We start from the raw sequence: 15,659 nt of genomic DNA on the forward strand, positions 1-15,659 counted from the left end.
GTTATTCGGCGGCAGATACAGAAGCAGCAACAACAATGGACCGGAAAAATCTCCTCTCCTTCAACTTGGTGAACACAGGCGAATACAAGTAGGTTAAAGGGGAACATTATCACCAGACCTATGTAAGCGTCAATATATACCTTGATGTTGCAGAAAAAAGACCATATATTTTTTTAACCGATTTCCGAACTCTAAATGGGTGAATTGTGGCGAATTAAAGGCCTTTCTATTATTCGCCCTCGGAGCGATGAAGTCACATCGTGACGTCACATTGGGAAGCAATCCGCCATTTTCTCACTTTCGTCGGTGTGTTGTCGGAGGGTGTAACAACACGAAAAGGGACGGATTCAAGTTGCACAAGTGGCCCAAAGATGCGAAAGTGGCAAGAAATTGGATGAAATTTGTTCAAAATACGAGGCTGTGGGGAAAGCCGACGAAATGGTCAGTCGTTTGTTCCGCACACTTTACCGACGAAAGCTATGCTACGACAGAGATGGCAAGAATGTGTGGATATCCTGCGACACTCAAAGCAGATGCTGACATCAACTCCAAAACTGGACAGATCAGCTTTCAGGAAAAGAGAGCGGATGAGGGTATGTCTACAGAATATATTAATTGATGAAAACTTTATTCATTACTCGCGGTTTTACGTAAATTATTATACATAAACTGTGTTTACCAATAATTTAGCTTAAAAACATTTATTTTTTTCAATCATTCGAGTACATTCGGGTAGTCTTGTGTAATGCAGTATTTTGTGTCTATTTAGGTATGGTTAACCTGAGTGCTGAAATCGTGGAAAAAATATATGTTCTTAGCGCGCCTGAAATGGGTTGTCTGCACTCTCAAAGTGCATGTTGTTGCCAAATGTATTTCATATGCTGTAAACCTAGTTCATAGTTGTTAGTTTCCTTTAATGCCAAACAAACACATACCAATCGTTGGTTAGAAGGCGATCGCCGAATTCGTCCTCGCTTTCTCCCGTGTCGCTGGCTGTCGTGTCGTTTTTGTCGGTTTCGCTTGCATACGGTTCAAACCGATATGGCTCAATAGCTTCAGTTTCTTCTTCAATTTCGTTTTCGCTACCTGCCTCCACACTACAACCATCCGTTTCAATACATGCGTAATCTGTTGAATCGCTTAAGCCGCTGAAATCCGAGTCTGAATCCGAGCTAATGTCGCTATACCTTGCTGTTCTACCCGTCGTGTTTGTTTGTATTGGCATCACTGTGTGACGTCACAGGAAAATGGACGGGTGTATATAACGATGGTTAAAATCAGGCACTTTGAAGCTTTTTTTAGGGATATTGCGTGATGGGTAAAAATTTGAAAAAAACTTCAAAAAATAAAATAAGCCACTGGGAACTGATTTTTAATGGTTTTAACCCTTCTGAAATTGTGATAATGTTCCCCTTTAATAATTGTATTTTGCGGACATGTAATGGAGCAAAAAGTAAACAACACCATAACTCTGAGATTTGTTTCAAATGCAGGATTTTCCTTGCATGTATTTTTCTTAGGTGGCCCACTTAAAGGGGCATTAACAGTCAATATTTATTTATTTAATTAAATTTTTTGGGGGGGTAACAACAGCCAATATTTCTTTATTTTATTTTATTTTTTCCATATACAACAACTTATCTGGATTTGATAATGGCATCGAAATCGATAATTCCTTAACAAACATCATCCCTAGTCGTGACAAAAATATTGAAATATTTTTTTCCAACTTTGAATCAATGTTTATTTTGTCAAACGCATTTGACAAAAAAAAGTCACACATTTCTCTCCAAATCCGCAAAGCAAGCAAAGAAAGGTGACAGATAGAGAGTGGGGGGTGCATGCATTTAGCAGCAGCTGCTGGGAGGTGGCCAGGCTGCTCTGTGGTCAGACTTGGAAATAGTTTTGGTGTGAATAGTAAACAAGCCAGGCGGTTTTGTTCACATTAAATGGAGCTGAAGTGTTGATGAAGGCGATGATGGTGATAATGATGCAGACAACTACTTTCAGTTTGGCATAAGAGTAAATTCCCCGAGAGTCACATGGAGCGCCTCTCAGGAAGAGCAGTGATTGGTCTAAAAGGAGCGAGGTTGTAGTCAATTCTGCAAGGAGCGATACAGACACGGCCCTATCTGGCATGACATCAGCAGCATGTCAATTGGCGGTGGCACAGGTGTCAGCAGCAATGAGCCGATGAGTGTGAGGTGAGAGCGGGAGCAGCAGCCTCAGGGAGCGACGGTTACTGACCCCTCACTCAGCTGGTTAGAGCGACTGCTCTCCTCGGGGGGGTCGTCCTCCGTGTTTGCATGGGACCAGCCTCCCGTGCTCTCTTCGCTGCTCGCACTCATTGAACGCTTGTCGCTCTTGTCTAGTGCCGCCGGCCCGGCCCTATGGCTGCAGGGAGACCACGGAGTATTTACTGCTGCGCAATGTGCTCAACAATGCACCACGCAGGAAGATGGCTAATCCATCAGCATATTCAACACATCAAGAAACATCGGTGCTCCTCGAGGGGACGCTTGTTTTTTTTCCTGAACATTGATCAATCCTAGTCATAATGAGTTGACTGAGGGCTGCCAACCTGCCAGAGAGAATTAAGGCAGCATGATTGTCACACTCAGGACAAATACACAGCGTTTGTAGTCTGACGTTTATGTAAACATGTCATGGGTGTGAATGTCATTCATCTGGTGCCCGAGCAGCAAAGTCTACAAAGGCCCTATTGAAATGGCTTCCTTTATTACTAGGGATGTTCTGTTGTGTTACAGTGCGGATGTTCTCCCGAAATGTGTTTGTCATTCTTGTTTGTTGTGGGTTCACAGTGTGGCGCATATTTGTAACAGTGTTAAAGTTGTTTATACGGCCACCCTCAGTGTGATCTGTATGGCTGTTGACCAAGTATGCGTTGCATTCACTTGTGTGTGTTAATATCTGTACTTCTCCCTACATCCATGCACACAGTGACGTTTTTAAAAAGTCATAAATTTTACTTTTTGAAACCGATACCGATAATTTCCGATATTAAATTTTAAAGCATTTATCGGCCGATAATATCAGCAGTCCGATATTATCGGCCGATAAATGCTTTAAAATGTAATATCGGAAATTATCGGTATCGGTTTCAAAAAGTAAAATTTATGACTTTTTAAAACGCCGCTGTGTACAGACTGGCAATAAACCTTAAAGGCACTGCCTTTATGGGCCGGCCCAATCACATAACATTTGCAGCTTTTCACACACACACAATTGAATGCCATTCATACTTGGTCAAAAGCCATACAGGTCACACTGAGGGTGGCCATATAAACAACATTAACACTGTTACAAATATGCGCCACACTGTGAACCCACACCAAACAAGAATGAAAAACACATTTCGGGAGAACATCCGCACCGTAACACAACATAAACACAACAGAACAAATACCCAGAACCCCTTGCAGCACTAACTCTTCCGGGACGCTACAATATACACCCCCGCTACCACCAACCCCCCCCCCCCCCCCCCATGTCCCGAATTCAGAGGTTTCAAGGTTGGCAAGTATGCTCTAGTACAGTGGTTCTCAAATGGGGGTACTTGAAGGTATGCCAAGGGGTACGTGAGATTTTTTTTAAATATTCTAAAAAAAGCAACAATTCAAAAATCCTTCATAAATATATTTATTGAATAATACTTCAACAAAATATGAATGTAAGTTCATAAACTGAACATCAAATCAAGTAGGCTATTCCATTCATTACAATGCAACAATGCAATATTCAGTGTTGACAGCTAGATTCTTTATGGACATGTTCCATAAATATTGATGTTAAAGATTTATTTTTTTGTGAAGAAATGTTTAGAATTAAGTTCATGAATCCAGATGGATCTTTATTACAATCCCCAAAGAGGGCACTTTAAGTTGATGATTACTTCTATGTGTAGAAATCTTTATTTATAATTGAATCACTTGTTTATTTTTCAACAAGTTTTTAGTTACTTTTATATCTTTTTTTCCAAATAGTTCAAGAAAGACCACTACAAATGAGCAATATTTTGCACTGTTATACAATTTAATAAATCAGAAACTGATGACATAGTGCTGTATTTTACTTCTTTATCTCCTTTTTTCAACCAAAAATGCTTTGCTCTGATTAGGGGGTACTTGAATTAAAGAAATGTTCACAGGGGGAACATCACTGAAAAAAGGTTGAGAACCACTGCTCTAGTATACTCTGGACTGAAGCTGTGTACCTTCATTGTTTTTGTAGCTGTTGTTTTGAGGCATGTTTAAAAAAAATAAAAAATAATAATGCACTTTGTGAAAGTCAAAGTATAGTATTTCCCATAGTTGTAGTGGCTATCAGGATTAACTCAGGGAGAGCATGTCCCAAATTCCAAGCTGCTGTTTTGAGGCATGTTAAAAAAAATAATGCACTTTGTGACTTCAATAATAAATATGGCAGTGCCATGTTGGCACTTGTTTCCATAACTGGAGTTGAAGTTGTTCTCTTATTTTGGAAAACCTTGTTTTTGATTGATTGATTGAAACTTGTATTAGTAGATCGCACAGTACAGTACATATTCCGTACAATTGACCAGTAAATGGTAGCACCCGAATAAGTTTTTCAACTAGTTTAAGTCGGGGTCCACGGTAATCAATTCATGGTAAAGTTACATTGTTTAATGCATCCAGCGGGGCATCACAACAAAATTAGGCATAATAATGTGTTAATTCCACAACTGTATATATTGGAATCAGTAATTAAGAGTTGGACAATATCGGAATAACGGATATCGGCAAAAAAGCCATTATCGGACATCCCTATTTATTACCATACATTACGGATTATAAAACGCTACTCTTTTCCTACGATTTGAACCCTGCGGCTTATAAAACGGTGCAACTCATTTATGGATTTTTCCTGTTAATTGCCATAATGTTTGGTGTTCAATAGTTTTCATTAAACCCAAGCAGAGGACTAAAATGGTGTTTTAAGTTAAAGTTAAAGTACCACTGACAGTCACACACACACTAGGTGTGGTGAAATTACTCTGCATTTGACCCATCCCCTTGTTCCACCCCCTGGGAGGTGAGGTGAGCAGCAGCGGTGGTCGCGCTCGGGAATCATTTTGGTGATTTAACCCCCAATTCCAACCCTTGATGCTGAGTGCCAAGCAGGGAGGTAATGGTTCCTATTTTTATAGTCTTTGGTATGACTCGGCCTGGGTTTGAACTCACAACCTACCGATCTCAGGGCAGACACTTTAACCCCAAGGCCACTGTTTTATTGTTTGTACTATGGCGCCATCTTTTGGACGAGTTCGCTAACTACAGGTGCTGCGAGTTAAAAATGTACTTCCTGTTTTGCCTTAAACCGAAAAGTAAAACCGTCCAATGCGTTTCTGCTCAACAAAGGCAGGTATAAACTAGCAATACTACTAAGAGTAGTAGTTAAGGCAGGGCAATACGGCTCAAAACTGTATATACATTTTTTATAACGATCGATAATTATTGATATTTTTTATGACTTTATGGCTCGCCAATAAATACAGTAAAACAATTTCCAACTTAACCAAATGTTTTATTTATCTGTGGTGAAGGTGTCTCGTCAGCCAGGTAGGATGCTAAGATACAATAATTAAAATAGATTTGAAGGTAGTTGCAGATTTGAGACACTAGATGGCAGTAGTGCATAAACTATTGAACACTACACAGAGTAGTTTGAGAAGCTACTCATCAAACGGACACATTGGAAGTGTCAGGATGTTGCCATACGTCTGTATGTTAAACCAACAAAACTAAAGACAAGTTTATGTTGAGTAAATATATCACATTTTCTCTCCTCACTCCATGCAGAGAATCCACAGCGAGACAGAAAGACGGCGCAACCAATCTTTGTAGTTGATACTGTTACGTGATGGTTAGTGACATATCCCGTTTGCTGGACTTCATGAAAAAAAATCTTGTTTCATTATTGCGGTTTATTCCGACCAAAAAATATCAAAATATATTGAATATATTATCGAACACATTTTTTTTATATTTTTGAGACTGAACATAAGGAGGACGATCTACAAGTTTGAGAAGCTGTGTGCTAAATCGATGCATCTTTAGTGAAACACTAAGCATAATGTAGCAGTATTGTCAAGTGCTGAACAAGATATCGAATCTACGCACACAATAAAACAATCACTTACTGTACAGTAAGGATGTTTATCTATTCCCGTTTAAATGAATAATTAAAACACAATTTTTCATGTCTTTCTTGCCATCTCCGGGTATAAGTTGGATGTCAAAGTTGACCAACTTTTCGGTTTATGGCCACATCCTTCTACTATCCAGGTGAGAGGCATTTATTTATAATCTAGAATTAACTTTCACCAACTCAGTGGCGATGCATCAGCTCACCGGCTCAATATAGCAGCTGCATAAGTTACTGGAGTTAGCTCTCTGAGATCACGGCGTGGCTAAAAATAGTTTGTCTATGTTAGCGCTTATAATAACAATATCGCTAATACTTGGTTAATATTTAGGTCACGAGATGTAAATTGAGTATTGTTGGTGTTTTTAGATGTTTTAGAGGGCTTTATGGGCGGAATAGTGTGGTCCCGTTAGCTGCATTGTAAGCCACCTCGTACGTGCTGTATTTTACAAAATAAAATGCATTACAAAAAATAAAAGCCTGTGTTCTTGTCTTATATAGAGGTTGTGAATGAAAGGCAAAATTCTAAAAAAGTGCAGATGCCCTTTAAAGGGGAACATTATCACAATTTCAGAAGGGTTAAAACCATTAAAAATCAGTTCCCAGTGGCTGATTTTATTTTTCGAAGTTTTTTTCAAAATTTTACCCATCACGCAATATCCCTAAAAAAAGCTTCAAAGTGCCTGATTTTAACCATCGTTATATACACCCGTCCATTTTCCTGTGACGTCACACAGTGATGCCAATACAAACAAACATGGCGGATAGAACAGCAAGGAATAGCGACATTAGCTCGGATTCAGACTCGGATTTCAGCGGTTTAAGCGATTCAACAGATTACGCATGTATTGAAACGGATGGTTGTAGTGTGGAGGCAGGTAGCGAAAACGAAATAAAGAAGAAACTGAAGCTATTGAGCCATATCGGTTTGAACCGTATGCAAGCGAAACCGACGAAAACGACACGACAGCCAGCGACACGGGAGAAAGCGAGGACGAATTCGGCGATCACCTTCTAAGCAACGATTGGTATGTGTTTGTTTGGCATTTAAGGAAACTAACAACTATGAACTAGGTTTACAGCATATGAAATACATTTGGCAACAACATGCACTTTGAGAGTGCAGACAGCCCAGTTTTCATCAATTAATATATTCTGTAGACATACCCTCATCCGCTCTCTTTTCCTGAAAGCTGATCTGTCCAGTCCAGTTGGAAATGCATCTGCTTTGAGTGTCGCAGGATATCCACACATTCTTGCCATCTCTGTCGTAGCATAGCTTTCGTCGGTAAAGTGTGCGTAACAAACGTCCAATTTCTTGCCACTTTCGCATCTTTGGGCCACTGGTGCAACTTGAATCCGTCCCTGTTCGTGTTGTTACACCCTCCGACAACACACCAACGAGGCATGATGTCTCCAAGGTACGGAAAACAGTCGAAAAAACGGAAAATAACAGAGCTGATTTGACTCTGTGTTTGTAATGTGTTTGAGAAAATGGCGGATTGCTTCCCGATGTGACGTCACGTTGTGACGGCATCGCTCCGAGAGCGAATAATAGAACGGCGTTTAATTCGCCAAAATTCACCCATTTAGAGTTCGGAAATCGGCTAAAAAAATATATGGTCTTTTTCCTGCAACATCAAGGTATATATTGACGCTTACATAGGTCTGGTGATAATGTTCCCCTTTAAATCCATGACTTAATGTGAGTACACATTACATACAGTTTGTAAAGAAAACATGAAACCTTGATAACCAACTAAATCTGAATTTCTGAAGCATGAGCATAAACTGATGAAGCATTCTTGGATAAGAGGCGAACGACTAATAAGACAAACTGATCAGTCCAGTTGCAATCCATTGAATGCCCTGAGAATACAATGACCTGGATACATGACAACCATGGGCATATTGAGGAAAACATGCCTAAAATCACAAACTGATGCAATGTTATTGAAAAAAAATAAGCCTCAAAAAAATTTACATTTTAGGTAACAATAATCACCAAAAACTCTAAAATCCTTGAAGGACTGATTAGCCTAGCATGTTTTTGGACTGTGAGGGAAGGTGCAGTAGCTGGAGAAAACCCATGCATTCACGGGAACGACATGCAAAGTCCACACAAAGACGTTCGTTCCAAAGCAGATTCCCTGCTGGTTCTCCAGACTGAGAAGTCTGTTAACCACTACTGTAGTGATGAAAAGTCAAGGCTAACAATTCAAGTCCTGGATGTGACTTTAGTTGTTTTCATATAGTCACTCGCTGTCAGAACCAGTCGAAGATGATATTTCCACCACCTGCAATCCGAATGCTAACGCCAAATGCAACAGCTATCCCTCATTTTCTGTGCATGCGGAAGAACCCAAAAGAGGGAGAGACTGGCGCACGGACGAGGGACAACAATTCATACCATGGTTTGTACATACTGGGACCTCACTGGTAGAGTGAAGGAAAATGCTCAAGTCCAAACTCTTCAACTGTGTAAGATCACTGTTGCAGCCAAGTGAATTTATGAGACGCCAGAAATCGATTTAATGGTCGTGTGACCAGCCGGAAGTAGCCAATCTTTCCCCACTTTTCTCTGTCCAATGCACCACTGAAAATTGGCCCTGATTCTTCAAAGGTTTTTCAACTTAGACTCAAGCTGAAAATTGATTAGTTGACAGCGTATGCTCAGATTTCAAGCTGGTGGTGGGCTAAGACAGTAATGTGGATTTTCCATTGATACTTTTGTGCCAATTGCTGGCTTGCAATCACGTGACCTAGATGGTCTAGAGCAGGCCTGGGCAATTATTTTGACTCGGGGGGCCAAATTTAGAGAAAAAAATTGTGTCTAGAGAGCTTTGATTATGTTTAAAAACGTAATAAAAGGTCATGTATATTACATTTATCATTGTAATTTGCGGAAATTTGTTTACGACGGTCAGGTCTGGCTGTGATAAACGAGAGACGACTGTACGTTTGTTCCAGGTGAGATGCACAAAGTACAGTGACTGAAAAAATACAATATTGTTTTTGTTCCTTTTTAAGTCTCTCAAAGCTTTTATGTAAATTATGTATTCAGTTAAGTACAGTGGTTTTGATCAACTTCAAATTAAAATGTCAAAGTAATCTCGAAATGTGAAACTGTTAACCAATTGTGAACACTAACTGCACAACTGGAGGTGAGTTGTAAAGATTTCTTCACACACAACACAGCACACACCGAGGTGTGAGTCATGTCTTATCAAAAGGTCTGTCAAGCAATACACACTGCCGGGTTTTAGAATAGATCAGTGTGTTTGCGCTTGGTAGACTAAAAATAAAATAGATAGTAGTGGGGCGGCCTAGTTCAAAATAGAGCTGTATGAATTTGAGAAAAAACCTAATTGCGAATTTTCCCTCCAAAATTGCGATTGTGATCCGATTTGGGATTTTTATATTGGATGGATATTTTATAATGTAAATGCATAAAACTGCAAAAATAAGTGAAGGAAGACTTTAAAATAACATTCTTGTCTCGAGGTGCCCCACAGAACAATATGCAATAATCTGTCTACATCATGCTGTTAAACTAAAGAAATAATCGATAAAAACTCTACACTGTTAATAATATAATGTAATCATAATATATAATAATGCAAGTAACCATTTAAAAAGGATATAAACTTGTATTTCTCATTACTGTAGCATTGTTGACCACTGTACTGTAACTGGAAGGTCAATAACTTTGAGTTATCCTTAATAAATTAACAAAAATAAATAAAATAGACTCATCTCCGTGAGCAAAAATGTAACTTAAAAAAATACTGAAGATCTTAAAATGCATTTTTTCCCAGTTGGAAAAATTTGTTCCACAACGTCATTTTGTTTGTTACCATCACGGCATTATCGCTCATTCATCCCGTGTCGATGGGCTCATATTGTCCATCCGGGTTTAAGCTGTAATATACGAAGGTCCTGAGTAGTCTTGGGTTCAATCCTGGGCTCGGGATCTTTCTGTGTGGAGTTTGCATGTTCTCCCCGTGACTGCGTGGGTTCCCTCCGGGTACTCCGGCTTCCTCCCACCTCCAAAGACATGCACCTGGGGATAAGTTGATTGGCAACACTAAATTGGCCCTAGTGTGTGGATGTGAGTGTGAATGTTGTCTGTCTATCTGTGTTGGCCCTGCGATGAGGTGGCGACTTGTCCAGGGTGTACCCCGCCTTCCGCCCGATTGTAGCTGAGCTAGGCTCCAGCGCCCCCCGCGACCCCAAAAGGGAATAAGCGGTAGAAAATGGCTGGCTGGATGGATCATATTCCTATTAGTTTTTGTTACTTTGCAGAATTTCCCACGAGCGGGTTGCGAGTAGCATGACTGCGTGCTTTCTTATGTCTGTAAGATAGCATTTCGCTTTCCGCTCACTGAGACAAAGATCGTGAATGACTGAAAAGAGGGCTCACTGCATTCGGTACAAGCAGAGTCACCATCATTAACGTTTTCCAAGGTGCAAGTGAGGTTTGTTATTCGCGTACATGCTGCCTCCAATAAAGCGCACACAAACTTGCTGTTTCCTTATACATTTTGGATTGGCCAGGAGGTAAAGGACACGGGGCTTAAAAACTCTGATTGGCAAACATGACTGTCACTCAAACGCCGGTGACAACAGAGAAAAAAAACCCTCTCAGCCTCTCGCACCATTTAAAACCTTGATGTCGATTAATTGTGCAGCTCTAGTTCAAAATACATACATATTCACATTTCTGCAAGTCTCCTCTTTTATAAAGTATGTTTTTTAATACTCAAGGTTAAATCTCAGTACCTGTTGCCATTGGCTGTAATCCTCTCAGTCCGCTGGGCAGTTGGAATTTCTTCTGGTCGTTCTCGAGGTCGATCTCTCCTTTCATGGCTTCCGGAAGCCTCATCCTTCTGATCCACTTCAATATGGATCACTGGCACATCCCTGTGACCTCTTAAATGAGGTGTACTGCTGTCACTTATCCCTGATGCCACTTGTTCATGACTTGACCTACTACGATTACAATTTAGATGGGATTGTTTGAACCCCATTCTTCTCTCGCCAACAGGTATGTGTTTTTGTGAGCCATCCGTGATGCTATCTTGCTGAACTACAGCAGACGATTTGCCAATATCAACAATGTCCGCCGCCAGGCGATTGGCAAACTGCTGCACATGAGGTTGGGAGTCGCCTGCAGCGTCCAGGTCGTCCTCTGGATCCGCAATGATCTTGTTCTTTCGCATCAATGACTCAATAGAGCTGGACCAGGTGTCATGGATCAACATATCAGTGATCTGGTCAGTCTTGCCTCTTTGATAGAGGCACGAGTCTGACTTACAAAGGCCCGTTGCTGACACCGAGATGCTTGGATAGATATTCAATGTGTCTCCATGCACATTTCGGGCAAATCCATCAAACGAATTGGCTTTGATAGGCGAGTTAACTGTCAGTCTCGAGTCTGAAGAGCGCCTGTCAGGGACTGACGACTGTCTGATACAAAAGGGTGTCCGAGGAGATGGGGGGAACAAGCTGTTGCTCCACTCTTTAGTCTTAGCAATGCCATACTCTTTGTTCTCTTTATCCACGTCTCGGAGCATGAACCTGTAGAACTCCTCCGTGATGCTCTCTGTGCTAGACTGTTTGGACAAGCAGGATGTAGTCCTGACATTAAGGTGGCCATTTTTCTTAGATGCAGCCTGTTGCACTGCTGCAGATAGAATGCTGCTGGCATTTTTCCCTGCATAGTAGTCCAGAAGAAGGTCAAAGCCTCTGCCCTCAGTCTCCATCTGGTTTACCATGAACCGTGAAAATTCATCTGTGATGCTCTCACAACTTGACTGCTTGGAGATTGAGCTACCACGACTCAGATTCTGACCTAAATGACTGCCAGGGCCCAGGGTGTTTGGTGTGCCTATGGGGTCGCCATCTTCTTCTGGAATGCTTTCATAACTTGATGCCTTCCCACGGCTCCACCTTTCACACTGCAATCTGCTTCGTGGCAGGCCGGCTTTCGAAGTGTCCACGACATTGAGCTCAGGGCAGTTCATGATCCTGGCAGTGACTTCCGAGGCAAAGAGTGCAAATGGGTCCTGTGGTTCATCAGGGTTGACCGATTCATCCACCACACGGTTTACAAGTCGCTCCATTAACTCTGGTTGCTCCTCTGTTTTCTTTTTAATTTCACTGAGGCGTGGTGCACGATGTTTCTTTGACAATGCATTGTTGCTCTGACCTTCTTTCCTTCTTAGTACCGTTCGGCAAGCCGGAATTAGGTAGGCCTCTGGGCCCTCTGTAAATGTCCCTTTGAGAGCACAGAACCAAGGCTGTTTCCCTGTAGAATTCTCAAGCGATATGGCTGCGAGCTCTGTGGCCATAGACACCACTGTCGTAGCTAAGTCATCAGCAAAGCACGTAATAGGTGTCCTGGTCTCTGAGTCCATTCTCCAAGAGAACAGTGAACTGCAGGAGTTGAGTGAGGACTGGGGGGTAAGGGAAGCCTGTCTGCTTTCACTTCCTGTCATTGATCGCCCCCGTCGTTCCGTGCCATTAACTGGAATTTCACTTAAAGGCACCCTGACAGCATTATAGTCAGGCTGGTTTTGGTAGTAGTCTTTTCTGTGAATGACACTCTTTAACGGACTTTGTCCACAAAATGGGTGCTGCTGCTGTTGCTCTTTGTTGTACTCTGTATGGTAAGATGTACCGAAGTCACTTTCTTCAGCAACATTTGTTGCCTTGAGTCCAGGAACCATGGTAAGCCTGTCCGTCCTGTGACGCATTCCACTATGTTTGTCACTGTTAGTGGACTGTCTATAACTAGCTAAAGACTGTAATTGACTTAATGAGTCATCACTGTCGGTTATGGTGGAATATTCCTTCAAGCAAGTATTAAAGTCTTGTCGCATCTCAAATGGACCTTTGTCATGTCTGGAAATGTGACTAATCTTCTTCTGTGCCACGCAAAGAATTTCAAACAGCAAATTGTTTACACTATCCTGCAGAAGAACCTGGAGGCTTGATGCATCCTCTTTAGTGCCTTCAAGTTCTTTTTTCTTTTTTGCAATCTCTAAAGCATGTTTGAAAAGACTGTCGGCCACCTCATTGATTAGGTCACCCATTTCCCTTTCATCTGCGTAGGATTTTTTGGGACAGGTGATACCATCAACTATCTTGTTATGTGTGGACTCTAAGAGGTCTGCTACACTCCTGTATCCATGCGGAGAAGATAGCACCTCAGCTGCTTCCCTGTGAAGGACCTCTGCAATGTTTGCACGAAACACTTCTACACTAGTACCTTCCGCAACACTACAGTGTAATGTAAAGGCTGCAGATATTTGGGCAGCCGATATCAAACCCTGCGATGCGGTGTAGCCTTCATTGAAATCGGCTTCACAATCCTTATTGTCCACTGATTTGTCTGTAAGCTCTACGGCTGCTACAGCACCAGCAACCTGTGCTATACCACACATAGCTGAGGAGAAGGAGTAATCTGCTTTTTCTTCTGGTTCCTGAAGCTCTTCCTCTGTATCTTCTCCTGAAGTTGAATCCAAGGTGAGGTGTTCTGTTAGCTGCGGGGACGTTATTGTGCCAACAACATTGGCAGCACAGGCCAGAGCCACCTCCACAGGTTTGGGTTGGTGTCCTCCATTGTGCTGAGGAATGTGAGCTTTTTTCTCCTTTTCTGGCATCTCACAGTCTTTGTTGGGTGTATCCTGCTCAGACACATTTGACACCTGTGTCTCTGGCCACTCTGCAGTTCCATCTGCACTGTCAGGGCTTTGAACTATAACAATTTTTGGAAGTTCAAATGAGCAGGTGCGTTGCTGGGAAGACTGTTTTGCTTGTGAGAGAGCTGTATTGGCGGGGTATCTGGAGTGAGAGACGCTGACCGCAGCTTCAGAGACGAATGAGGATTCGTCTTGAGATAGCCGTATAAAGGCATCCTGCAACACAGACTCTGCCAGATTAGTGGCGTAATGACCAGCTGATTCCTTTGTGTGCGGGCTGACCCCTATTTCTCTTTTCACCTCTGCGTTTTCCCTCATCTGATGGTGGACCATCTGTCCCCTCTGACCTGTGACACTAGCACTATGCTTCTGTGCAACGTCCACCAAGCTCTCAGCCCGATCCCCAACCTCTTGCTCTGCGGAGAGACAAAAACAAACAGATATGTGAAAATGACCAGCTGCTATGTCCAATTTAAGATTAAGAATGGAACAAATTTATTATTCAACCTTCGGCATGCAAAGAGCCATTTGAGCCCATTTCCCACCAAATAAGAACCCACCCGGAGCTGCAAACTCTGATCAATAACATTACTTATAGTTTCTTTACACTTATCCTATTATATTTATGAAATCAAACACTAAACAGAAGACAAATCACCGAGTATTTTTGTTCTGATCAGCTTTCCGCAGCAGTTTCAAAAGCTGCTCTTTTTCAGTCATCTCTAGCTGGGTATTTTCTCACTAACGCTGTGTGTTTGTTCTGGAAATGTCTTGCAACATTAGATTTTTGTTGTTGTTTGCCATTTTCTCCCCACATATTAAGCACACAGGTGATCCAACCTTGTCAACAGTGAAAGCAAATTAATCTGTCCATGAAGAATTAAATGTTCTATTTTCATCAGAAATTGTTCTCTTTTTTGATATGTCCATTGCTAGCTTACCGGGGGGCCGACCACTAAAAACAATACAATTGCTTGCCAGAAAAAAGATGAGGTGTGACGTACATTTCAATCGACAAAATATTAAAATATGTTTTATTTTTATATTATAAGATCGCCAAACTCTCAGATAACAACTATTAGATTAAAATAATCTGACTAAATCAAATGAAATTAAATAGCCATTATGTATCGACATTAGGGCTGGGTGATATGGCCTTTTTTTAATATCTCGATATTTTTAGGCCATATCGCGATACACGATATATATCTCGATATTTTGCCTTAGCCTTGAATGAACACTTGATGCATATAATCACAGCTGCATGATGATTCTATGTGTCTACATTAAAACATTCTTGTTCATACTGCATTAATATATGCTCATTTTAAACTTTCATGCAGAGAGGGAAATCACAACTAGGTCAATTGACCAAAACTGTATTTATTAAACAGTTATTAAGCAGTGGCACAAACATTCATGTCATTTCCAAAACAGAAAGTGCAAGATTGTCAGAGACATTTTAAAACAAGCGATTAGTTTAAAACATGATGTCACACAAGATATTTCAATAAGTGTCAAATAAAAATGAGCTGCATAATAGGAAATCAAATAGTGTTCGTCTTCGCTATGTGGTAGGTTCCTGCGGACATTATCTCCTTTTGTTGACTTTTTTTACCATACAGTGTTGATGTGGAAATGTTTGCCTCGGCATTTTGATGGTGTGACACCGAACGGAGATGTTGACATGTGGAGTTTCAAGCACTCTTCATTCTCTAGTGGGTGACTTTTCAAATGATGCTACATATTAGCAGTAATGCTACTTTT

At 41.2% G+C, this 15,659-nt stretch overlaps 1 protein-coding gene across 3 annotated transcripts in view; it reads right to left on the bottom strand.

Annotated features, from left to right (window-relative positions):
• The window catches only part of sphkap (SPHK1 interactor, AKAP domain containing), a 194,659-nt gene that overhangs the window by 10,852 nt on the left and 168,148 nt on the right, over positions 1–15,659 (bottom strand). Inside the window, exons 7-9 of one of the 3 annotated variants that reach the window (XM_072911977.1) lie at positions 14,193–14,308; positions 10,969–14,108; positions 2,248–2,394 (exon numbers count right to left, since the gene is read on the bottom strand). In XM_072911977.1, the coding sequence (XP_072768078.1) occupies positions 2,248–2,394; positions 10,969–14,108; positions 14,193–14,308 (3,403 nt within the window). Of the gene's footprint in view, positions 1–2,247; positions 2,395–10,968; positions 14,309–15,659 lie in introns of all 3 variants that reach the window. The other 2 variants (XM_061925658.1, XM_061925659.2) reach the window with 2 other exon arrangements.

The sequence above is a fragment of the Nerophis lumbriciformis genome, linkage group LG30 (genome assembly GCF_033978685.3).
Source record: "Nerophis lumbriciformis linkage group LG30, RoL_Nlum_v2.1, whole genome shotgun sequence".
Lineage (NCBI taxonomy): Eukaryota > Metazoa > Chordata > Actinopteri > Syngnathiformes > Syngnathidae > Nerophis > Nerophis lumbriciformis.